The following is a 24,993-nucleotide window of genomic DNA, read 5'->3' as shown; positions in this document are numbered from 1 at the left end:
GTGGAGAGATCTTCACCTAGAATTGGGAGTTACCCAGAGTTTTCTGCTTCTTTTTGACAACTTAGCAATACTACCTTCTGAATTGGACTACTAAATATTATACTTCAAGGTATCTAAAGAATTGTTACATTAAACCCGACTTGTTGCTCAAGGCAAATGTAATGTAACTTTTGAATAAATGGCACCTTTAGAAAGTTGCCACTTTATTGCCCAAGTTTTCTATTGACTGTTTACAGTTGCACACAAGTTCCTGTCTGTGAGACAAACTTCTGCCCTCCTGGGGATAGGTGTGAACAACTCTCAGGAAGGAACACAAAGGGTCTCCCCCTGGCAGTGAACCCAAACGGGGTGGGGGCTCAAAAGGCAAGCTCCAGAGGGTAACCTACCCTTGAGGGACAGATGGTGATCAAACAGAGGAGTAGCTGCTCTTTAATGTTTGCAGACAGCTGGCATCTCGGGCACTGAGGGAAAAACCAATGCCAAACTGTTTTTTCAAGATGAGTGAAACCCCAGGTAGCCATCCTCTGTGATGAGCTACAGAACTCCACTCACCAAGAAAAAGGTGACATGTTAAGAGTGGGTAGAATAGTGCACCCTGGGATAGGGAGAGATGCAACTCTTTACAGCAAGTTGTCATTAGGCGGGACCTAGTAGACCGATTGTCTAGTTATACTAGAGTCGATGACAAACCCCAGGAAGGTCACCTGTTAGGAAGATTTCAGTAGCGACTTCTTGGCATTGATCACAAACCCCAAGCTCTGCAGAAGGTCTACCATCTCCTTCAACAGCTGTAAGAGGCGGAGCGGGCACTGCTCGGAGAGCAGAATGTTGTCTGGGTAAATGATGAGATGAGCACCCTTCGCTCTTAGTGTCACCACCACCAGCTTGAGAACCTTGGTGAAACACCACGGGCCGAAGAACGACCAAAAGGGAGGGATGCAAACTCGTACACCTGGTCCTTCCATTGAAACTGTAGAAATCGACGATGCGGTGGAAAAATAGGGACTGCCAAGTACATGTCCTTCAAATCCAAACGGGCCATCCAATCGTCGGGTTGAGGGAGGTCCTGCAGAAGATGGATGCTCTCCATCTTGAAGTGGCGGTAAACAAACAATTGGTTGAATTCTCTTAAGTTTATCACCGGTCGCTGACCCCCGTCTGTTTTGTCTACAAGAAAAACACTGCTGAGAAAACCCCTTGGATGGAGCTGTGTTGGTGCAATCGCTCCTTTTTTGCAGCAGCTCCGCCACTTCCTGCTCTGAGGGTGACCTGTTCTTGTGCAAAAGCCAGCGGATGGGGCGAAAGTCTTGAACGGGCGAGCCGTAGGATTCTATTTGAAAACCTTGAATGATCTAACACCCATGCATTGGAGGTGGTAGAGGTGGTAGACCTCCAGTTGTGTTCAAAAACCGCCAACCTGCTGCCCACCTTTAAATGGGGAAGGAGGGGAAAGGCTCACCTGATGTGGCCAGGGGTTGGCCTCAAGCTGATCGTCTGCCACTGCGGCCAAAGCGAGGTTGTCGGATTTATACATCTGCTAAGGGGCGACTTGCCCTTAATTTCACTGGGTGTCCTAGATGCCTAGGCCCGCCCCCAACAGCCTCCTCAAAGTAAAGGGCACTTGTGTCTTTGGCGCATTGAAAATGACAGACCCGCCAAGCGGGAGTCAAGCTGAGACAATACTACTGACCCACGAGCTGCAGGCGTAGGGGTTTCCAGGCAACTCAGGCAGCAAGTGGGGTCGCGGGCGCTGTGTCAAGCACTCGTTGATCCCAACGGACAGCTTGACTCTGATCAATGAGATGCGCGGATACACTCTCCCTGGAATTCCGTTGTGCGCACCGCACCGCACCGCTGCCTGTCAAGTGAGGGGGGATGAGATCAGAGCGCATGAAAGCACCTATGCAGCCCCAATTAGACTGAAACAACAAGACACAATGTTCTGAAACCAGTCCACAGCGTATAGCTACTCAAGCAAAGACATTTCCATTAAAACAAACACTTAATTCCCTGGCCTTCAACAAGTGAGAGGGAAAGGGTACTTATCTGCTGGATTCTAAGCAACATAAACAGTGTCCCCCCTCTCGCTTTTTATATAACTAGGTAATAAATCCAACCAGATATATAGACACCCCACAGCACTTAGAATTTTCAATCATTTATTATCAAAAATATACATCTTTTTATTTATTTATTTTGTCCAAGATAAAAACCATACATATAATACACAATCCACAATATTATATCTAGTTCGAAGGGAAAAAGGAAGGGAAGAAGAGCCCTGCAATCTATACTAGGTAGACATTCAATAATTGTACATGTTTCCAAGGTGAAAAAACATAGCAATCATATGAACAGACCAAACAATAAAACACACAACTACATTGAACATATAAACAATATTACATTACATACAAAAGATCACAAAATAGATACTAAACAGTTACAAAACAAAGGGAAGGTTGCGCCGACGTGCGTTTCGGAAGTACCATGTACTTAGAGTCCATCATCAGGGCACAGGATTCAACATTATTCAATAGAGGTCAATATGGCCATTTGTAATTATGGTACGATATCCAATATTAACATTCAGCGGGGCCCTGAGCAATGCAAATCAAGTTTTATAAAAGCAATTCCTATTCACAAGGAAAGTCCAGATTCTGGGTACAGTAGTAGGGCGTCTCATAAAGGGACCATACCACTGGTGGTATTATATATTGTCTAGAATTCATGATGGGGGTACTCCTGGGTTTTAGAGCAGGGTGAACCGAACTACTCTCAGTCCTGAGTGCAGTGCAACCAATGTATCGGGCGTAAATGGTGAATCATAGCGTGGCAATCAATGCTATAGTCTTAATGGTCTGAAACGCCGGGATAAATTCCCCAGGAGTACGGAATGGTTCACACTTCGAGAAGATAAAAGTTGTGAAGGTTATCAGTATCCCAGAATACTGGTGGGGCGGGTATACGATAAAAAATATAATGATTGATTCACGTCGCACAGTGCGTGTCCCTGCTCCTCCGGAAACCGTGCCTCATCCGGTTGGATTTATTACCTCGTTATATAAAAACCGAGTGGGGGACACTGTTCATGTTGCTTAGTATGTTTTTTTCCCCTGGCTAGTCCTCCCTCCTAATTGCTTAGTTCCCAGGGACCCTCTGTTGTTGCTCCACTACTTATCTGCTGGAAGCAGAAAAAGAAAGACGAAGTCATGCAGGAAGCATACACCCGTGTAGACCATGTGGACTGCCTATTGGTGGACTGTGGACGACCTTTACTGCATGCATGCATTATGGGTATGTTGGCTTTTTATTGTTTAAAGTGTAAGCTGCTGGAAAAGGAATAAAGAAAGTAAAGCATAATCCTTGCCTCCGGTCCTGACATAGAATCTAGACCACATGTAGGGCACACCAAACCACTGGCTTGCCTCTTAGTTCACTATTAGCATGTCGTCAGGGTGGGGGCGTGTGAGTGTTTCTAAGTTCATGTTTAAAAGACTGATGCTTTGACACATGCAATGCTTTCTTAAAGCATGCTACTTCTGGTTGATGTCTTCAGACTCTTCAGAAGACCAACTTAGTACATCCCTCAAACAAGGAGGTGCAGCATCGACAGGAGATCAGTACGCTTCTGGTGAAATTTTAGCATCTATATAATTTGTAATGACCCGACACCAGCCCGCCTTCTATGTGGACAAGCTGCTTCTGTCTTGTAAGGCAACAACATTTTGAGCCATAGTCCCCTGCAAGTGCATCCTTGTCTTATGCTCAGGGTTTTAGGAGGGCCGGTCCCGCTGGTGCTCAGCGCCGACAGTTCTTAAAATCAGGTGCTGAGACAGGTCCCTACTGGGCTCTCCATTTTTGGCCTCACCCTCAGGGTGAAAAAACAAATATTTACCCTTCACTACTTTTGGGGTAATTTCGAAGAGACTCGTTGTAGGTCTCTCACAGTCTCATCATTTCAGAACTGAAGCATTTTCAATATTATATACAACGAAACCATAGTTATTGCTTATTTAGCGTATGCAACTACCAGCCATTGACAAAACCAACAGTCCTGGCTTGTAGGTATAAAATAATGTTACTTGTTGTATTCTATATCTGGATGCAATGGCAACAACAGCACACCACCAGTCCGGCGGCACTGCACACTATGCTAAGCACAGGTTTTTAGCATGGTTGTTTTACCCACGCCCTTTTTTACATAGGCCCCGCCCTTTTGACAGGTACATCCTCTTCCTTATTTTCATCCTACTTAAAGCCCCCCTGTTCAAATTTTCTGATTCCATCCAGAAAAATACATTAGAGAAGTGGGGCATTCTGAGCACTGGTCTGTCGCTCTGTATCTCAGAGACTGGGGCCTCTTCCTGGGGTTTCAGAGGTTTCTGGATTTGTAGTTAATGAAATGTGCGCTGTTTTCCCTGGAGGGCACTGCGATTAGCTGCTGGAAAGTCAATTCAGTCCTGTCCGGGTCCATTGCCTCTGAATACCAGCCGACTCGAAATTTAAAGAGGCCAGCCACGTAGCTTCTTTACTTACTTACCTTTTTTATTTACTTAACAAAATTAATTGTCTTTGATCAAATATCTCTGCATTAACACCCAGAACAGCATATCCCAGGCACATATAGGAACAAAGACCTTTCTCAAAATGTTGCAGCTACATCATGGTTAGGTACACACAGTGGAAACTCAATTTTATAGTATTGAAAACATAAAAAAATGATTGCTAATTGTACTTTCATTGTTCAGTTTGAGCATGGTTAATGGCATTAGGTTTTCAACCTCGGATTATTTCACCGAATTTGTCTAATTTGAAAAATGAACTCCTTCGTTCATGTAAACTATAGTATTTTTGATTCAAGAGTGTATATTTTACGCCTGACAAAGAACTCTGCGACAGCGGTCAAATGTATAAACTTTAAACTAACCATTACAAAATTAATAATGAAAAAAATAGTAAAACATGCACTAAATTTTCTTAAACCTCGTCAACGGTGACTGATAACGATCGTATATGCCGTGGTTTAATTTAAGTCATCCTAGAGCGCCATCTTTCGACGTTATGCTGAATTTCCTGAATGTTAAACTTCACATTTTCAGGTCTATCTAGCCTTATGCTCTGCACGCGCGGTTTCTTCGAGAGCTATTGTATCCTTAACAAACCTAACAGGCTTTAGCAAAGCCAATAGGTCTCTCCTTTTGGAAGTACGCGCTTTCCCAATCGTTTTCACTGATGCTGTGCTGCATGGGTAAAGAGGAGGCAAAATAAATGTGCTGTGACGCATCAGCCGTCATTTTGTAGGGACATGCACCACACATGCACAGTCCTACAGAATACACTAGAAAAAATATATTTTAAGGTTTCGCCTGCACAGCGCTTGTGCTGTGCTTGTAAAATCCCTTACATTTAATATATCTTAAAAGGGGGCTCTTATCAGTTCCCATGGCCGAATTACTGTGTTTATTTGCTTTGGTGTGGAACTTTTATTTTTTTTATTGTTAACTTCCCCTGGATGCACGCATTTATGATACTTCTACTAAAGCTTTTCACACTGATTAAGCCCCATTCACTGTCAAGGTAAGATCTCTTCCCTCTTCCCACGGAAAAGGCAGACAGCTTCTGACAGTATGGTGGAATGCTTGCTTTTTATTACTTAGTTGAGTAAAGCAGATGCTTTATCCTTACAACATTTGTGGCATTTCCCATTCATGCCTCAGAACATTTCTTTGCACTTTGTAGGCATTATTGGATTGATTTTAATCAATCTAATCTATTTGGTCGTTATGATCAAATTCTAAATGTTGTAATAAACATTGCACGATAAAAATAAATTAATGTACAAGAACTATGCTATATTTTACTACTAAACAGGCAGTCGCAAGTGCAGTTATCTTGCAGGCAACATGGTCATTATTTGAACGGTGCAGTTGGTGCAGTGGCACCGGGCCTAAACGTTGTCAGAACTTCTCTAAACACTTAATATTATTGAAGGGGGCGGTAGTTACGTTGTGGGTAGGGTGAGGTTGTGGTGAAGGCAGTGGTTATGATGTGTGATGTTGATGGTTAGGGTGGTAGAGGTTACTGTGGTGCTGATTATGGAGGGGTGATAGTGGTAAGGGTCAGGTGGCGGTTAAGGTAGGGGTTGGAATGAGACGTAGTAGTGGCGGTGAGAGATAGGGTGGTGAGGTTAATGGTGGTTAGGGTAGGGTGTTGGTTATGGTACAGTGGTAGTGATTAGGGTGGTGGCTAGGGTGGGGTGGTGGTGGTGGTGGTTATAGCGGTGATAGGGCAGTGGTGTTAAGGATTGGGTGGTGGGGTTAGTGGTTAGGGTGGTGGTGATGCTTGGTATTGTAGTTAGAGTGGTGGTGGTCATTGGGGTGGTAGTGGTTTTAGTGGAGGTGGTTAGTGTTGTAGCGTTTATCGTTGTGGTGGTAGTTAGGATGGCTGTGCTTAGGGTTGGGTGGTTAAGGTAAGGTGGTTGTGGGAGGTGGTGGGGGTGCTGGGAGTGGGGTGATTAGGGTATTGGTTATGGTAAATTGGTGTTTAGGGCAGTGGTGGGGGTAGAGTGGTGTTGGTTAGGATGGTGGTGGTGGGGTGTTTGTAGGCTGGTGAAGGAAGTAAGGGTTAGGGTGGTGTTGGTAGGGTGAGGATGATGAAGATGGTGCTTATGGTAAGGTGGTGGTGGTTAGGTTGGTGGTGGTTGCTAGAGTGGGGAGGAGAGTGGTGGTGTTAGGGGTATGGTGGTGTTTTATATAGAAGATGGAAACTGAAAAAGAAAGGTATAAAGTACCATGAGGGAGCCAGAGCAAGCAGTGAAGTGTCTACTTTATCACCAGTGGACGGCTGCCTCCACCTCCTACACAGACCCTTGTAGGGCTTCCATCGCTTGGAAACTAAAATCACACGTGTCTTGTTTATTTTAGAGTTTTACTACATGGCCAGCCGAGCTATTTGAGGAGCCAGGCCCTTTGCATAGTGGTGCTCTTATTGACTGTATTCCAAGGATATCATGTTACTGTTTGAGGTAGAGCTCTGAGAGCTGCTGTACTCGAAAAACTGACCATAATCAACATAATGATTTAAAGACAATCACTGCATGCATTAAATTGTGCATTGTTGCTTTCTGTTGCCATACATGTTTCTCACATGAATAGGTGGTAAAAAAACACACTGCAGCCCACATATTACATTTAATGTCCAAGTCACTGGTGCAATTTATCCACCAACTTACACTGGTCTTACTGGAAATTTAAATACACCAATTTGGTGATAACTATTTTACAGTTTTAGGGACTGTAGATGGCATTGTCACAGGGCTCAGTGTCTTGATATTTGAAAAATAGCCTCCGTTAAAAAGCCGAAAAATCCACGCTGACCTCTTGGAAAGGCTTATTTGCTAGGAGTACAGTCTTACACAGGTAGTTATCAACCACAAAGATTTCAGCAACTGGAACTGCAGGCAGTCCTATTTTCCAACCATGCAACCATTAACATTTGACACCAAACAGCAGTTCCACAAGAGAGGAGGCAGCCAAACAAAACCTTGCACAGGAATGGACAAGCTGCCGGCCCAGCTCATTATCTTGCTTTCTCTGCCTCACCTAGCTCAGTGGGTAGGAGAATTCCTAATTTCGGTCATCAATGAGCAGCAATTACCTTGTATTTACGGGTATTGGATCTGGTCTGCTATTGCTATATATTTAGATTTGTCCTGAATACGTGCAGTTTTCCTGTTTATACATACCTTTGAATCACCAAGCCATTTTATATCCAGTTCGAAGCACCTCTGATAATTATAACTGGATATGTGGAAGAGGCTCTGTATGTGGTCTCATTCCAAACATTTGGTTCATGTAATCTTAGAAGTTAGGTGCTAGCATACCTTTTTGAATTGGCCAACTTCAGTCTCAAGTAGGGCCGCTGTGTAGGAAGCTGAGTACTTGCTGCAGTAACCCCCCACTTTTTTCCTGGTATTGAAGCACATTTGACTGAAGTTTACTCTGTTCCTGCTGACCAGGTCTCCAGTAGCAGTGTCTTTCCCAAAAAGCTGTTCCACAATTGGCACGTCTTAATCTCCTCTGTTAGTACCTAATAAATGGTACCCCTGGTACCTAGGGCATTGGGACGGGAGAGGATCCATTAGGGCGGCAGCATGCACTATGCCACCCAAGGGACCCCACATCAAGATCATGCAAACTGCTATTGCAGGCTGCGTGTCTTAGATAAAACCGAAGAGTCGACATGACACTGCCCTTTGTGTCATGCCTACAGACACTGCATGAGATATAGGTAAACCACCCTTGCAGCCCGAAGGCAGGTTGCACCATATCCCATGTGTGGACATAAGTGTCTGAGCAGATATACCCCTGCAATGTCTAACTCCATTCTTAGACATTGTAGGTGAATAGTGAAACCATAATGAGTACATGGGCTGGACACTAATCATTATAAGTTCTCCAACACCATAATGGCTTCACTGTATGCCAAGATGTTTGGTACCAAACATATCGTCCTAAACCTGCACTTATGCCAGTGTCAGATTCATTAATAAATGCACCCTGAGGGCACCTTAGAGGTGCCCCCTGAAAACCTACCGACTACTACTGTGGTTACTGACTGGTCTCAGCCAGTCTGTCATTACTAAACCTAGATCTGGCCTCCAGAGGTGACAGACTTCTCTCTCGGAGGCCAGGAACGAATCCTGCTCTGGGCGAAGGTGCTCATTCCTCATCCAAATAGGAATTGCCTTCCAGGGCAGGGAGCTTCTAAGGCTATGCTGCCTTTGAAATGCGATCCAGGTCTGCCCAGTTAGTGGAAGATGCCAAACCACCTGTCCTGACCCAACTTTTTGGAGGGAGTACAGGCGGGAAAATTAGATTAGTATGTGTGCCCACACCTGGCCAGCACCACCCCTAAGGTGGGACAGCTGATGTGGACCCCACTTTTCCGAATCCTCCATCTTGTGCTGTAGAGAATTAGCCTATTGGGTTCAGAGTTCTGCCCACAATCCACAGGAAGTGGTCATATAGAGGGTGCAATCACCCTAAAGGTAGGTAGCCCATTGGCTATTACCTGGTTCTCACCTTGATGCCCCTAAATTGAGTATTCAGGTGACACCCCTCGATCCAGAACTTCAGATTTGATGGACTTAAAGATGAAGAGCACAAAAAGGAGCAGCAGAACCCGAGAACTGAGCGCCTGCTCCAGAGTTTTGGCGCAAACATCTGTCTGCAACTTCAAGACTTGATAATCGAGGTGAATTGTCTCGTCCTGCTGCTGTGTGGCCTTGAAGAACCCCAGAGGACTACCAGCCTTCGCAAACTGCCCAAGAACTTCCTCGGAGTAGAGGAGCGACTTCCCTACAGACCACAGGCACAGAAACCTGAGTCTGTTCCACCAACTTGAAGCTCCTCGGCACGACCAGTATAGCACCTCACCAGCCTTGCTGGTAATGTAACGGACACCTTTCCGTTATTGCCCTCAATGCTACGCGAAGAATCCACGGACAGATCTACATTAAGTCTGAAACCTGTTTGTCACCAGAACAGAGAGCAGTGTACTACAAGGCCTGGTGCCCCTTCTGATCTAAGAAAGCTCATGGAAACCGCAGAGCTCAGTGGCTCGATATGTACCAAAGGAGCATCGGGGACTCCCGACATCTTCGGTCATGAAGACGTCGAAGAACAAAAACACCTGCAGCCATTGGCTGTGGAAGAGGAGGTGCCCTCCATTGAGGGTAGTTCTGACTCTGACCTAGAAGTTGACCTCTAAATCCTTCTCGGCAAACCATGAGCATAGTACCCGCTGTCCCTCAACAGTGCACCAATCATCAAAAAAAAAACTTTCGCTCTAGAGCACATCTGTCCATCACTGCCTTTTGGCCATGGTCGGCACAGAGCAACTGGTTTGGACTCCCCGCAGCCGAAACACTCACCAGAGCCGAAGCCTCCTGTGTGGAGTACTTCCTACTCTGCATTGCCGAGCCGACCGTCATCAACTGCGTCCACCGATTTGACGCTAAGCAACTCTTTGGTGCCGAAACTGGATCGGACACGAAACCTTCAAAGCTGACCTCCGGCAAGCAAGTGGGCCAATTTCTAAAGTCTCCAGGAACAGCTGAATGCCAAACAAAATACAATTCACATCCATCCTCACACCTGTCAGATCCTTGCCACAGCCTTGGTCCTGATTCCCAAAAGATAGCTGTCTTTCCAGGAGGCTCAAAACTCACTGGCACCAATAAAAGATCGGAAGAAATAGGATAAGGCCACCAGCCCTTTACCTCCACCACCACTCTTCCCACCACCTCCTCCTCCTCCTCCTCCTCTACCTCTGCCATTCTTGCCTTCTCCACTGCATTTTCAAGAAGACCCATTAAGAATTTCACCTCAAGGGTCTCCACATTATGACCCAGTTGGGTAGTAATTGGGGACAAGACACTTTTGGAACACCACCACATAATGACCCCTTGGATAATTATGACATTGAACCTCCATGGGACACCGACCCAGATCTGTATCCCTCTTCTCCTGATTCAACATCATATCAGGAACTCGTAGGAAAAGCGGCATCAATTCATGGCGGAAATTTCCATAAGGAGCCTTTAGAAAAGTATTTTCTATTTGAAACTCTTTTCACCACCCGTAGGGCTTCACAACAGCTCCCTATGCTAAAGGGCATGCTCAGACACATTGAGGATATTTTTAAAGACCTTGTTAGGGCTCGCGTTATCAAGTATAAGCTATCACCATCTGATCCCATAGACATCAGAGGCCAGTTACCAATGAATTCGCTTGTGTAGGAAGATCACTTTCTTTATGGCACGCTAAAAAGAAGTACATTGTGCAGAGTGTCCAGAGTGCCCCCAATTGGCTGATGGAGGCAAAAGTAGATAATGCCAATGGTCTATTTGTGGTGGTGTGGACGAGCAGTTAGGCTAATCAGAGGGTACTGCTAAGCATTTTTTGTACTCACAAAGGTAATAAAGGAGATACACAGAAGAAAAAATCTGTGACCAATTTGGAAAAATTGCAAATCTTTTTATATATATTTTTGAATTACAACTGTACTAACAGGTAAGTACTGTATGTCTTATGAATTTACAAAGATAAGCGAATAGTTCAAAGTTGTGTTCAATTACACACCATACAATCCTATGGGAGGAAAAAGCAGGTAGGTAAAGCACACAACACGGGTTCACCTTCCGGTTTTGGAGTTGCAGGAATCGAAGGTTCAATGTTCTACTAACAGTTTGGTGGGTGCGTCCCGAATTCTGCAGGGAGTTGGTAGCTGACACGCTACCGGAAAGTGGAACCCTCTAAAAACACGAGGGGTGTTGCATTCAAGTCTGAGATCTCCCAAATGAGGGCTAGGGTAGCAAGGGCTTTTGGAGGAAGAGAGAACAGCCGGTTCGTCGTTACCTAGACCAGGCTGGCTGTGTTCAGAGAAGGTAGGTTGGCCGGGCAGGTACTCCTTGTAGTCAGGGGCCAAGAGCTAGTAGGGACAAATTGAGGATTGCTGGGGCACTCTCAAAGTGGGTTTCTGGGGTCTTGATGTCCCTCAGAGGCTCTGGCACAGTGAGTCCCAATTTTCTCTTCGATGCCGGTCTTGGTTGTGGGGCGTCTGATACCCCGGGGATTGGTACTGCGCGGCTCCGGTCGGTCCTGGTGCCTCCACACTTGGCAGAGACAGATCTGACCTTCCAGAGCACGAGTACCTTTTCATGGTCTGTTGCTGCGCCGGCAGGCCAGGGAGCTGTAAGTTGGTGGACTAGACTCTGCAGTTTCAGTGCCTGCATTTTATAAGGGAGTAGCTCCTCTACTCTGAGGGAGTTTTTGGGCAGTTTGTGAAGGCTGGTAGTCCTTTGGGGTTCTTAGAGGCCACACAGCAGCAGGACGAAACAGTTCACCTTGATTGTCAAATCTTGAAGCAGCAGGCAGGTGTTTGTGCCAAAACTCTATGGCAGATACTCCGTTTTAGCGTTCAGCAGCTCTTCTTTGTCCTCTTCGTCTTTAGATTTATCGAATCTGAAGTTCTGGGTCAAGTGGTTCCACCTAAATCATCAATTTAGAGGCGTTAAGAGGAGTACCAGGTAGTAGCCTATGGGCTACCTACCTTTAGGATGACTACACACTCTATATGACTACTTCCTGTGAAAAGTGGGCATATCCCTGACCCTAATTGGCTAATTCGCTCTATCACAAAGCTGGAGGATTTGAAAAAGTGGGGTCCCCGTCAGCTGGCTCACCTTAAGAGTGGTGCTGGCTAGCTGTGGGCTCACCTCCCAATCAAACTAATTTTCCTGCCTGTCCTCTGACCAAAATGTGGGGTCTGGACAGGAGCTTTGGCATTTTCCAGTAACTAAAGAGGCCTGGGTCGCATTTTAAAGGCGGCATGGCCTTTGAAGCTTCCCGCCTTGGAAGGCAGTTTCTGCTTGAACAAGGTGTATACACCTCTGCCCAGAGCAGACTTGGTCCCGGACTCTTAGAGCGATATTTCTTACCCCAGGAGGCCAGAAATATGTATAGTGGTGACGGGTTGGCTGAGAGTAACTAGTTGTCGGTATGTTTTCAGGGGGTACCTCTGGGTGCATTTATTAATTAAGCCGACACTGGCATCAGTGCTGGTTTATTAAGATGACATGACATGTTTGGTTTGCTTGAGCTTGGTGAGGGGTCCCTAGGGTGGCATGATTTGTGCTAGGTACCAGAGAGACCATTTACTAGGGACTTACAGGGGGGCTAGAGTTGTCCCAGTTGTGTAACAGTTTTTAAGGAAAGAACACTGGTACTGGGGACCTGTTTAGCAGGAACCAGGAACACTTCAGTCAGAGGTGCTGGCAAAAAGTGGGGGTGGGGGGGGAACTGAAACAAGTACCCAGCTTTCTACAGCTGGTCATTACCACTGCATGCAAATTTGCCAATTCCCAATCTAGCGGAGATGACTCGTTGCCTGACAAAGATACCAAGTGTATCAATATGGCAGGTAAAAGATTGCCAATTAATTGGGCCTGCTTGCCCATTGCGATCGTGTTCACTGGAATGAAATGGAAGATCTGCTCTAATATCCCCCAGAGAGCACAACAAACATCAACAATAACTTGTCTCTGAAGGCGAGCTTATTTGTAACACCTCAGTACGCTGTGCCTTAGACTCTGCTGACACTGCAGCCTAAGGTTTCAATACCAGTCTCTCCATATTTCTGGTTCCAAACCATAGGTGCAACAGTGTGTCCTTAATATGCCTTTTGATGAAGAGCATCTGTTCCCAAGTAGACCAAACACTTGAAAAAATAAAAAAAAGGATACCGACACAGCTAAGAAAGTAGGGCCCCCCTCGCACCAACTCTCTATGGCTCCTCTCCTCGCCCCAACTATCGTGGAGGTTTGAAAGCAGTCTCTTTTGAAACCTCCACTTTCTACCAATGCAATCAAAGTCAAAATACCTCCTACAAAGGTTATTTCCGTGGCTGGTTCAGTGGCAATAATGCCAAGGGTAAGGGTGCTTCTCCTCATGGCAAACAGCCTTTTCCACGATGTTCTTACTACGAGCTACAATTACCACACCATCTTTACATCGTAATTACTTTTCAGGCAAGTGTCACTACAACGCAAGTTTTTACCCCAGAAATCCTGTACTTACTGTCAGAACGCATTTCACCAGCGACTGCCAAGGAAAATTAATTAAAAGTACTTTCCTTTTGTTGTTATTTCCCACTGCGCATTTTGTTTTATTTCCTTGAAAGATGTGACACGCAACAGTGGAAAAACACGGAAATTATTTAACACAGCTGTCTCTCGAGATGCTGGTTATACACTGAGATCCGCACTGTGGTCGGTGCTAATGGTGGTGCATTGTAAATATTCATATTGCAGGACGTTTCTGGTGGACTGTTTTTCCGACATTCAAAAAGCTGTTGACACGTTATAATTTTGAAATACCTGAATATTAATTTAATTAGTATTATTGTGTGTGTGTGTGAATGTGTCTGTCTGTCTCTGTCCCCCACACCTCAGGAGTTTAGGGGTGGGTAGAGGTGTAGTATGGCAAGAGGGGGGATGTATTTTAGCGGTGGATAAGGGCAATTGTTGGAAAGGGAGCTTTTAGGTTTTAGACTTGATTAAGTGTATATGGGTGGCAAGGGAGTTTTTAGGGCTTAGGGGTGGCAAGGGTGTTTGGGTGGTAAAGAACATTTTAGGGCTTAGGGGTGGATAAAGATATTCGGGTGGCAAGGGCGAGATTAATGTGTGACACGGTAACTTCAAGAGCACTGTTCCAGGGAATTAAGATCTCTATCTCTCTTCTGTGCTTCAATGCCTTATTGCCCCCCTTCACTTATAAAGCATTAGGGTCATGTTAGAAAAAGTAAAACAGATAACATAAAAATAAAAAAAAGAGCAGCACACAACTCGGTGAGAGAGTAGTACATATGTTTTTTTGATAAATTAAGTCATTAGCCTGCCATTAACACGAAACAAGGTGCCCCTTCTTTAGATGAAAGAATGTTCACAAAAAAAGATATTTCCAGACATTTACTGTTAATAATTAATGGTAGTTACAGTATTATTGTTGCTGATATTTTTGGAACTCTGCAGTTTCGAGACTTCGAAGTCCAGTAGGTGGTAGTGGTACTCTGTCAGTAAAACTCCGGTACTGGTAAGCACGTCAGATCACAAAAGTTACATTATTACATAGCCACAGTAATGAAATGCATGGTGATAGTGCGTGTGCTAGTTGTTTGCATGGTATATGTTTTTTAAATGTATGCAAATGTTAAAGCGTGCTAATGGTATGCGTGATAAATCTAGTAAAGACACGCGTAGTAAAATAGTAAAACCGCACGTAATGACATGCATCCCTCCACACAGAGCAACACCCACCACCAAACCATGACTTCTCTCTCCTGCCCCAGACCACAACACAACTGTCTGGGGTTGATTACTGGATTTCCTACCCTCATGGCAAACAGTTAAATCAGACCAGTGGGTGTTGGACATTGCCCAACATGGTTATTGTCTGGAGCGCATCGCCACATCTCCCAGCATTCCACCTCACACTCACAGGCTCTCATTGGAACATCAAACTTTGCTCAGACAGGAAGTCCAAGCTTTTTTTCTCAGAGGAGCCCATTTCTTTGCATCATCAGGGTCCAGGAGTATACTCTCTATATTTTTTTACAGAAAATCTTGGACCTCAGGCCCCTAAACCACTACATCCTATTAGAGCATGTTCACATGACGACCTTACAAGGCATAATCTCACTTCTCCAACAAGGCGACTTTATGGCTGCATTAGACCTAAAAGACGCCTATTTTCAGATACCAATAAACCCAGCACATCGCAAAAATCGCAGGTTTATGGTGGGCGGCAAACATTACCAGTTCAAAGTGTTCCCTTTTGGGGTCCCTACTGCACCTCGGGTATTCACCAAGTGCCTAGAGGTGGTAGCAGCCCATCTACGGAGACAAAGTCCATGTTTTTCCATATTTGAAAGATTAGCATATCACAACCAACACTCATCAGCAGTGTCAACAACACATTCAGATTACGATAGATCTGCTCCATTGCTAAGGGTTCTCCATCAATGTCGCCAAGTCTCACCTTCAACCTCTGCAAGGCCAAACCTATCTAGGGATTATTCTAAACATACATGTGGGAGTAGCCAATCCCAATACTGCAATAATCCAGAATTGTCTTGCATTCATACCTCAATTTCAGGCAAATCAACAACTCCCAGTAAGATCACTCGTGCGTCGCTTAGGCATGATGGCCTCCTGCATTGCCATAGTCTCTCATGCACGACTACACATGCACCCACTGCAAGAATGCCTAGAGCGACAATGGTCTCAGTCACAGGGTCAGTTAGAAGATCTTGTGTTGTTAGACCGCCACACTCATCACTGTGCAGTGGTGGAACACCAGCAACTTATTGGTAGGGTGGTCTTTTCTCCACCCTGTTCCCAAGCTCATTCTCACAACGGACACATCACTCAGGTTGGGGTGCACACTTTCAGGACCTCGCAGTACAGGTTCACTGGGACACCAAACACTGGGGTCTCTACATCAACTACCTAGAGCTTCAAGCTGTTCACCTAGCATTGAAAGTGTTCCATACCTCAACTGATTGGCAAGGTTGTTCTAGTCCAGACGGAGAATATGACAACCATGTATTGCCTACAGAAATAGGAATGGACACATCCTCCACAATTGCTTCATCTGTCCCAGTCCATTTGGATGTGGGCTCTACATCACAAAATTAATCTGTTAGCGAAATACCTTCCAGGAACAGACAACAACTTTGCAGATCTCCTCATCAGGAGGCAGCAACAAGTCCACGAGTTGGAACTCCACCCCCAAGCCCTGCTTCCATACTTCCACAGATGGAGGCAGTTCCCTGAAATAGATTTGTTCTCAATTGCACAAAAAGCCAAATGCCCAGACTTTTCATCCAGGCTCCCAACCCCGAAATCCAAGGGCACCACACTATGGCTGAGTTGGACAGGGATATTTGCCTACATCCTCTCATTCCATTTCTGGTTCGGAAGCTCAGGCAAACTTATTTCATGTTAATACTAGTGTTCCACATATAGGCTCGTCAGCCCTGGTTCACAACATTACTTGACCTCTCTGTAGTGCCCCACGAGCAGCTCCCCAACAGGCCGGATCTTCTTACTCAACCATGGAGAAATCAGGCCTCCAGATCCCAAGGCTCTCAACCTTTCGATTTGGCTCCTGAGTTCATAGAATTTGGTTTCTTAAATCTACCACATGAATATATGACAATTTTTAAGGAAGCTCTTAAACCTACAACTCAAGTATGCTACGCTGCTAAGTGGAAAAGTTTTGTTTGCCATTCATAAGAAATTGATCCTCTCAGTACCACAGTTCAGAACATTCTGTTACCTGCTTCATCTACAAGTCTCTGGGCTAGCAATTACAGCTATTAGGTTATATCTCGCTGTCTACCTACAAAATAGGCAACACATGTCTTTATTCAAAATACTTGTCATTAAAACCTTCATGGAGGCAATAAGAGTAATTCCGCCACGGGTTCGACCCACACACTCATGTAATCCTAACATAACATGCATTATGGGCCCTCCATTAGAGCCCATGCATTGCTAGTATTTTTGATTGCCAGTACTTTACTTAGATGTTTGTGAGCTCCAGGCATTAACCTTAGAGGAGCCTTTCATCCAGCTTTTGAGAAACCGGTTGGTCCTCTGCACCAACCCTAAATTTCTCCCAGAAATTATCTCTCACTTTCATCTTAATCAATCCATTGAATTGCCGGTTTTCTTCCCTCAACCAGACTCAGTCTCCACATATTAGATGTCAAAAGAGCCCTTATGTTCTACATTGATACAACTAAAAGTTTAAGAAAAACTCAACAGATATTTGTTGCTTTCTCACCACTTCAATAAAGTAATCCTATTTTCAAATACGGTATTGCCAGATGGATAGTTGAGTGCATTCAAAGATGTTATGTTAAAGCCAAAACAACCTCCTAGAGCAGTGGTTCCCAAACTTTTGACTCCAGAGGACCCCCATTGAGTCACCACTGGAAGCCGGGGACCCCCAAGCAATTTGTAGGATTTACATTTCAAACACTAAAACAGTAATTTGAAAAAAATAAACACGTTTGCAACTATATTCAACTCAAGGACTGAAAGAAATTCATGAGGACTCGTCCCTCTATAACCTACGTTACGATTCTAGTGGTAGGTTAGGTTTCTCTCACTTTGTTCCTTCTTTTGGTTTCTGTCTATTGGTATCCTCGTTACTTACTTCTGTTTGTCTTATCTGTTTTGAGTTTGTTAGTTCAAAAACAAAGGCATATTTCTCTGGTCTTAATCAATCCATTGAATTGCCGGTTTTCTTCCCTCAACCAGACTCAGTCTCCACATATTAGATGTCAAAAGAGCCCTTATGTTCTACATTGATACAACTAAAAGTTTAAGAAAAACTCCACAGATATTTGTTGCTTTCTCACCACTTCAATAAAGTAATCCTATTTTCAAATACGGTATTGCCAGATGGATAGTTGAGTGCATTCAAAGATGTTATGTTAAAGCCAAAACAACCTCCTAGAGCCCACTCTACCCGTAATTTTCTTTTTTTTTGTAAAAGATTTTTATTGTTTTTTCGCAAAACGGTACAGTACAGTAATTGAAGATAGCAAAATCGTTGCCCAGCATTCACCAGCACCACCCTCAACTCTACAACCACCCCACCCGCAGTGCGTCCGCCCAAGGCCTCAATTCTAACATCCATGCCCCAGCCATTTGCTCCCGAGTCCCTCTCCTCAGTCAGTGTCTGATGCCTCATCATCCTGTACTGGCGGTGGTTCACATATTCCCCCTCTGTACTTGTTCCACGCCCCCCACACTTTATTCCATTTTTGCGGACACGCCCGCCCAATGAACACCGATCTCTCGGCCAACATAGCCCTGTCCATGTCCCGTCCCCACACTGACAGCAGCGGTGCCTCTCCCGTTCCCCATTTCTGAGCTATGTTCCGCTTAGCTATCACAATCCCCAGCGTGGCCCAGCTCTGAGCCTGGCGGTAAAGGTCATTGGGTTCCCATATGTTTAGTAGACATCGCCTGGGCTCCGGCACCAGCGACACTCCCCCCGCCTGGGACAGCGTCCGCATCACCCGCTTCCAGTATTCTTGGATGACAGGGCATTCCCATATGGTGTGATAGAAGGTACCCTCCTCCCCGCAGCTGCGCAAGCAGAATGGGTGGGGCGCCCTACCTATTTTGTGCAGGGTGTATCTGGTGTAGTAGGAGCGATGCAGAATCCGGAGCTGTACCAACCGGAGCCTAGAGGGTATCCCTGCCTCCCGGGGGGACGCCAGTGCCTCCCTCCACTCCGGGTCATCAAAGTCTCCCACATCGCTGGACCATTTCTCCCGCAGGGGTCCCATAGGGTCAGGCAGGTTACTTATGAGCTTACGGTACGTGAAAGATGTGGCCCTCTTAGGCATATGATCGGTAAGCAATCTGTCCTCCATTGGCGATGCCTCTGGGACCTCGTCGCCGGGCTCTAGCTGCGACAGCAATGCATGTTTGATTTGGGTATAACGGAACCATTCCGATGGCGCCAGCTCATATTGTTGTTGCAGGCGCGAGAAGGAGACCACTGCACCCCCATGCCACATGTCGCCCACTGTGGAAATTCCAATGTCGTCCCAATTATCGAAGCCCTTACTGTGCCGAAGCCACCTGAGCCGCTTCGTATCCCACAAAGGCGTAAGCTGGGTCAGGACTCCTCTCCACCCCAGCTTGGCCTGGGCCGCATGCCATATGGCCACAGTCTGCCTCAGGGGACCAATTAGGTCTGGGGTGAACCTACCAGCGTACAAGGGCGATAACATACCCCGCGCGTAATTTTTTTTTTAAGAAAAGCTGGAATATGCATAGAAGCTACATGGTCTACACCACACACTTTCAATAAACATTGTGTGGATGTGATCGCATGCTCGGCACCAAGCAAATATAGGACAGGCAGTGATACATATTTATTTTAAATACTCCTGGAACACCCACAAATTAGCCACAGCTTCTTAGGAGGACTGCTTTACAGTCTATGCAAAAAAATTGTATCTACAGTCACACATACTTGAACAGAATATATTACTTACCCTGTAGATATCTATTCATGGTATGTAAGTGCTGTAGATTCACATGCACCCACCATCCTCCCCAGACACCTGTGGCCTTTGCACTTTATTTATTATATACATGGGCATCTCTTTACAATCTAACGATTGAGTCTGACCATGCCCATTATCACCAAGAGTCACACTATCTCATGACTCAGAAGACTTCTTCTAACAAAAACAACTTGCACACATTCGGGCCCAACACTAGATGACAGAAGTATGCAAAGCATGTAAATCTACAACACTTCATGCAACAAACCGATGCTTACAGAGTAACCTATTCCGTTACAGTAACATACATTTTTACTTATGACTTCTAAAGTCTCTGTTTGAGTCCTTCTGTTCCATAGAAAGTGAGGTTATTTGATGAAGGACAAGCAGAAGGTTTGAATGAGGCTTCGGACCCTGATTTTCTGCCTTCTTTCCCCCACCACAGACTCTGCCAGCAGCCATGATGATGCAGCCCCAACCAGTGGTTCTGATGCCCACAGTCTATCAACAGGGAGTAGGCTATGTGCCTATTGCAGGTGTGTATCAAGTGACCTTATCTCACTATCTCAATGTGGGTTATGTAAGGGTGGTTGTTTGTTTCGTCCTGCGTACTTGTTACACTGATTTGTACACTATTACCATGATGGCAATGTACAACCATGCTGAAGGGTCAGATTTATGGGTTTTCCATTGTGCATCCTTGTAACAAGCTATATTTTATTCTGTGTTATTCTCTATGAGCATGTACTGAAGTAGTATTACACTATCTTCTTTGAAGTATATTTAACATAGCAGCAGTATTTGTTTAAACCGATTGCAAAGCAGGCGCCATCTCATCACTTTTTTTTCCCCTTTCCTTTCTGCCATGTTGTACATTGCTTTCCCTTATTACATATTTCAGAAGAGTTTACAGTGACCTTTCCTGTTTGTAGAGGTTGGTTCAAATCCTGACTGATTAGTGTCAGGCCTCTGCTGGATCTTCTCTATGGTTTTCTGTCAGGTATTCATAAAAGGTAGAGTATTTCAGTATGTGTGTGAGATTCTGAAACACATTTCAACAACAATACGGCACTATAAAAGAGAAACCGGAAACGTGTCCCCTATACTTAACTGTCTATAGTTCTTTAAACATAAGGTAGCCACTTGAAGATTTCCAGAAGATCATACTATTGCATCATGCCCAACAAAGATACAGGAAACCCACCCCCACCCCGGGCAAACTTGCGTAAACACCCTGACTGGAAGTGTGACAATTTTCAGCAAGAAACACCAATTTTGGGGATTCGTTTTTTTCTTTTTGCTTTTGCTCAACTTTGTTTGGCATTCTTCTTTTTAAAGCAATTTGTTCTGATGATTCCTGAGGGCTGTTTATCTTCATGTTTTTGTGGCCGCCAGGTCTGCACTCTTGGACAAGTGTCCAGCCTGTGTGCCAAATGTCTTGGAACGCCAACCCTGATGTGTGTTCCTTCCCTGACACTCATTCAAGGATGTGTAACAGAGAAAAATGTCTTACTGTGGGCTAAGTGACAGTAAAGAGCTGTGGCTCTGGGTCAAAAGAAGTAAGATTTACAAAGGTATTTATACAGCTGCATCGTTGTCTGCCTCTGAGACGAGAGGAGCAGTTTCCCACCCCATCTCTACATCTTGTGACAATGCTCTTCTCACTTCAAGAGGTGAGTGGGCAGCATCCCACGTTCACCCGGAACTCTCTCTCCTAGTAAACAGTGAGAAGCTGCTCAATGTGACGTTTGACGTTTGTAGGAGGGCTAAACGTCTGTCTCTTTGACGAGAGCTGGGTCGTCCTCTTCAGACCTGGAGAAGAATCCTGCCATCTCCAAATTCACTACATTGTGTGGAAGATGATATGGTCGCTATTGAAGCCAACACAGATCACACTGCTATGCCGTAATCTAATCCACTACAAACTACCGTTTTTTTTCCTGGGGAATTCTCATCAGTCATAAGCATTGAATAGTCCTGCCCACGTGCGGGGACCCCGGAGCACATATTAAATTAACTCTGAAGGACAGAGTTCAGATCAACCTGCATAGCCTACAAGAGAGGAAAGACAGGATCTTCAAGAGGCATTGGGGAGTCTCAAACCTCCTCCAAAGAGCCCTTCTCTCATGAGAAGTAAGCTCATGGAGGAAGATCGCATGTGCCTCCCCATCAACGTCGACAGGTAGGGGGTAGAAATAGAAATAGTTGGCGTCGGCATCAAGTGTGGCCTCGGAGACACACCGTTCGCCATCGAGGCAGTCTTCAACTTCCAAGCCTCATCACTCTACATCGAAGACTTCATTGTTGTTGAATCAGACATCATCTAGATCACTGTCGAGTCATTCGCCTGCAGCTCAGTCGATGCCGAAGCAACACCGGCCGTCTATGTCGAAACACCCGGCACTGTCACAAGGTACGCGGTCAAAGGAAATACAGCGATCTTCGACATTGAGGCATCCTTCGATGACAAAGGATACTCCAAAAGATGTACGGTGTTCGTCAATGTTGAGGTCACTCCTGTCGATGTCAAAGCAACCAGAAAGGCCACAGTCAACATCAAAGACTCTATCTAAAAGACTGTCGACATCAACAAGCCATTCCCACTCATCGGTGGTGCAGATTTTACCAACTGTGTCAGGGTCTCCGGCACCATTTAAACCTGCTTCTGACCCATAAGTAAATATCTCCCCATGTTGGCTGGAAACTTCTCTCCATCCAGGGTCACTCTACGTACGCCATCACCAAAGCACACTCCTCCCCCTGGCATTCTCTCTGGATTCTCCATCCGCACTGTCAAAGAAATGTGCAGCTTTCCCGTGGTCTCCATGAAGGTCCAAGACCCTGCAGAGGTGTGGATCAAAGTCCAGAACTCCACAGAGGCATAGATCAAAGTCAAGGACTTCACAGAAGCATGGACTATAGTCACCAAGAACAAGGTTGACTTCCAGATGCTGCTGATCTCATCAGTCTAGATCGCTTCATGGCAGGCATAGAACACCTTTCTGGACCACTACTTCCCGTTCCTCTGTCAGGTCATTCGCTAAGCCTGCAGCGGTTTCTCCTGTGGATGACTTAACCACTTTCAATGATGTTTTAATTAAAGTTGCATCGACATTGAACATCCCAGCACCGACATCGTCCTCCGTCATCTTCGAGACCCTGAATCACAGAGCAGCATCAAGACCACTCCTACCTTTGTTCCCAGATCTTCTAGAACTGGCGATGCAACTCTTCCTGACTCTGGCTTTTCTCCGAGTTGCGCCATCAAGGATCCTTAAATATTATGCTCCAGACCAGTACTGGTTTTTTCTAAGAGCTGAGAGCTGATCCCCCACCAGACTCCATCATCATAGCTGCTGCTTGCAAAACTCACTCTATTGGCTCCCCATCAACAGTTCCTATGGCTAAGGACAGCAAGCAGATAGACTCCATTGGGAGGAAAATATGTAGAACCTCTGCCTCCTTTACAAAAGTTGCTAGCGCTTCTGCCTTGCTAGGCAGTTATGATAGATCATTGTTGGACTCTCTGAGAAGGTACACGGAGAAGTTACCAAAAGAAGGAAGACAGGACTCAAGAAATCCTGCATGAAGAGGGACTTGTATCCAATCGGGTCATCAGTGCACCTGCAGATGCCTCAAATCTGGCTGCACATGTATACTCCCCCAGCATTTGTGCCAGAAGGTCTTCCTGGCTTTGCTTTTCAGGCCTAAAACCAAAGGCCCAGCACAGAATTATAAATCTGCCTTTCTCAAGAAATTCATTATTTGGCACTAATGAAGAGGATAAAATGGCCAAAATGAAGGCTGAGCTGGGTGTACTGAATGCTGTAGGTCTGGAGCAGAGGAAGGAGTTCTGAAAAGTTTCTGATCCTGTGATGGATGCTATTACCAACAGAGGGTTCAAACCCCTGACTGGGCCTCACAACAGCAACAAAGCAGGCCCCACTGTCATTCCCACAGACCAGCTCGTGGTAGAAGAGCTCAGCGACAACCTGCATCCTATACCAAACCACCGGCCAAACAATGAATCATCACTTCCCCCTTCTCTGTTACCTGTTCCGGTGAGGGCAAGTATCATAAAACACCTGGACGAGCTGCACACAAAAGGCAAATGGGTCTTGAATATTGTTCAACATGGGTACTCAATACTTTCCAAATCGCCTCCTCCCACAATCCCACTGACCAAAACATCACATCATCAGCCACCTCCTTTAAACAGAAGTTGCTAGTCTGCTCCAAAAGGAGGCCATAGAGGAAGTCCCTTTTTCTCAAAGAGAATTTGGAGTCTGCACTTGCAACTTCCTAGTGTGTAACAGGGGTCCCAAACAAGAAATCCGACCCATTCTGGATTTCAGGGTTCGAACAAATACATTTGAAAGGAAACGTTCAGGATGCTTGCCCTTCACCAGATATACCCCTAATTATATCAGGGGATTGGATGTGTTTGATCGATCTTTAGGATGCATACTTCCACATCCTGATTGCTACAAAACACTTCCAAGTGGCATCCAAATATTATCAGTATAAAGTGCTACAGTTGGCCTAAAATCTGCACCATGCACAGCCTCAGAATGCATGGCCACGGTCTCAGCAGCCTTAAGGAGGAGGAGAGTCTTTGTCTACCCATACCTAGATGACTGGCTAATAAAAAGTTCCTCTCTGTCTCAAACGGAAGAATACTACCAAATCTGCACCGTGACTCTGCAAAGTCTACGTCTCCAGATCAACTTCAAAAAGTCTGTACAAAAGACAGTTCAGATTCTGCATTACCTGGGGGGAAACTCCAAATACAAGAGCCTCAAGAGTGTATCCTTTGGAGGAGAGACTACCCTCAATCAGTCTGAAGTGCTGCACTCTCCTTCACACTTCAAATCTATCAACCAGACCGGTGTCTTCTCTTCTAGGTGCGATGGCCTCTTGCATTTTCATTGTACCCCTCGCAAGATTGCATATGTGACCTCTGCAGCAATCTCTGGAGGATCAATGGAATCAGTTTTCAAACATTTGGAATGACAAACTGACTCTCACAAGCATCTCTCCAATTGCTGCCATGGTGGTCCCAATGGCAAAACCTACTGGTGGAAGTCCCTTTTCGCCAGGACCCTCTCACAGACTCCCTTCTCCAATGAGGTGCTCACATGTGCCTCTACAAACTCGGAGTGTGGTCGGACAGGTACAAATGTAATAACAAATTGCTGAAGCTAAGGGTGGTCCATCCAGCCCTCAAGTCATTTTATCCATCAATAACCAAAAGCTCTCTTTTGGTTCAAACCGACAATATGACCACGATGTAGTATTTAAACGAGCAAGGAGGGACTTGCTCTTGTTCCC

At 45.4% G+C, this 24,993-nt stretch overlaps 1 protein-coding gene across 2 annotated transcripts in view; it reads left to right on the top strand.

The window, feature by feature from the left end:
- Positions 1-24,993, top strand: part of TOLLIP (toll interacting protein) — a 234,345-nt gene that overhangs the window by 182,318 nt on the left and 27,034 nt on the right. For both annotated transcript variants that reach the window (XM_085644910.1, XM_085644911.1), the window contains exon 5: positions 20,108-20,198. In XM_085644910.1, the coding sequence (XP_085501036.1) occupies positions 20,108-20,198 (91 nt within the window). The remainder of the gene's footprint in view (positions 1-20,107; positions 20,199-24,993) is intronic.

Source organism: Triturus cristatus, chromosome 3_1 (genome assembly GCF_964204655.1).
Source record: "Triturus cristatus chromosome 3_1, aTriCri1.1, whole genome shotgun sequence".
NCBI lineage: Eukaryota > Metazoa > Chordata > Amphibia > Caudata > Salamandridae > Triturus > Triturus cristatus.
The sequence above is the reverse complement of the archived record's forward strand: the minus strand, read 5'-3'. Positions and strand labels throughout refer to the sequence as shown.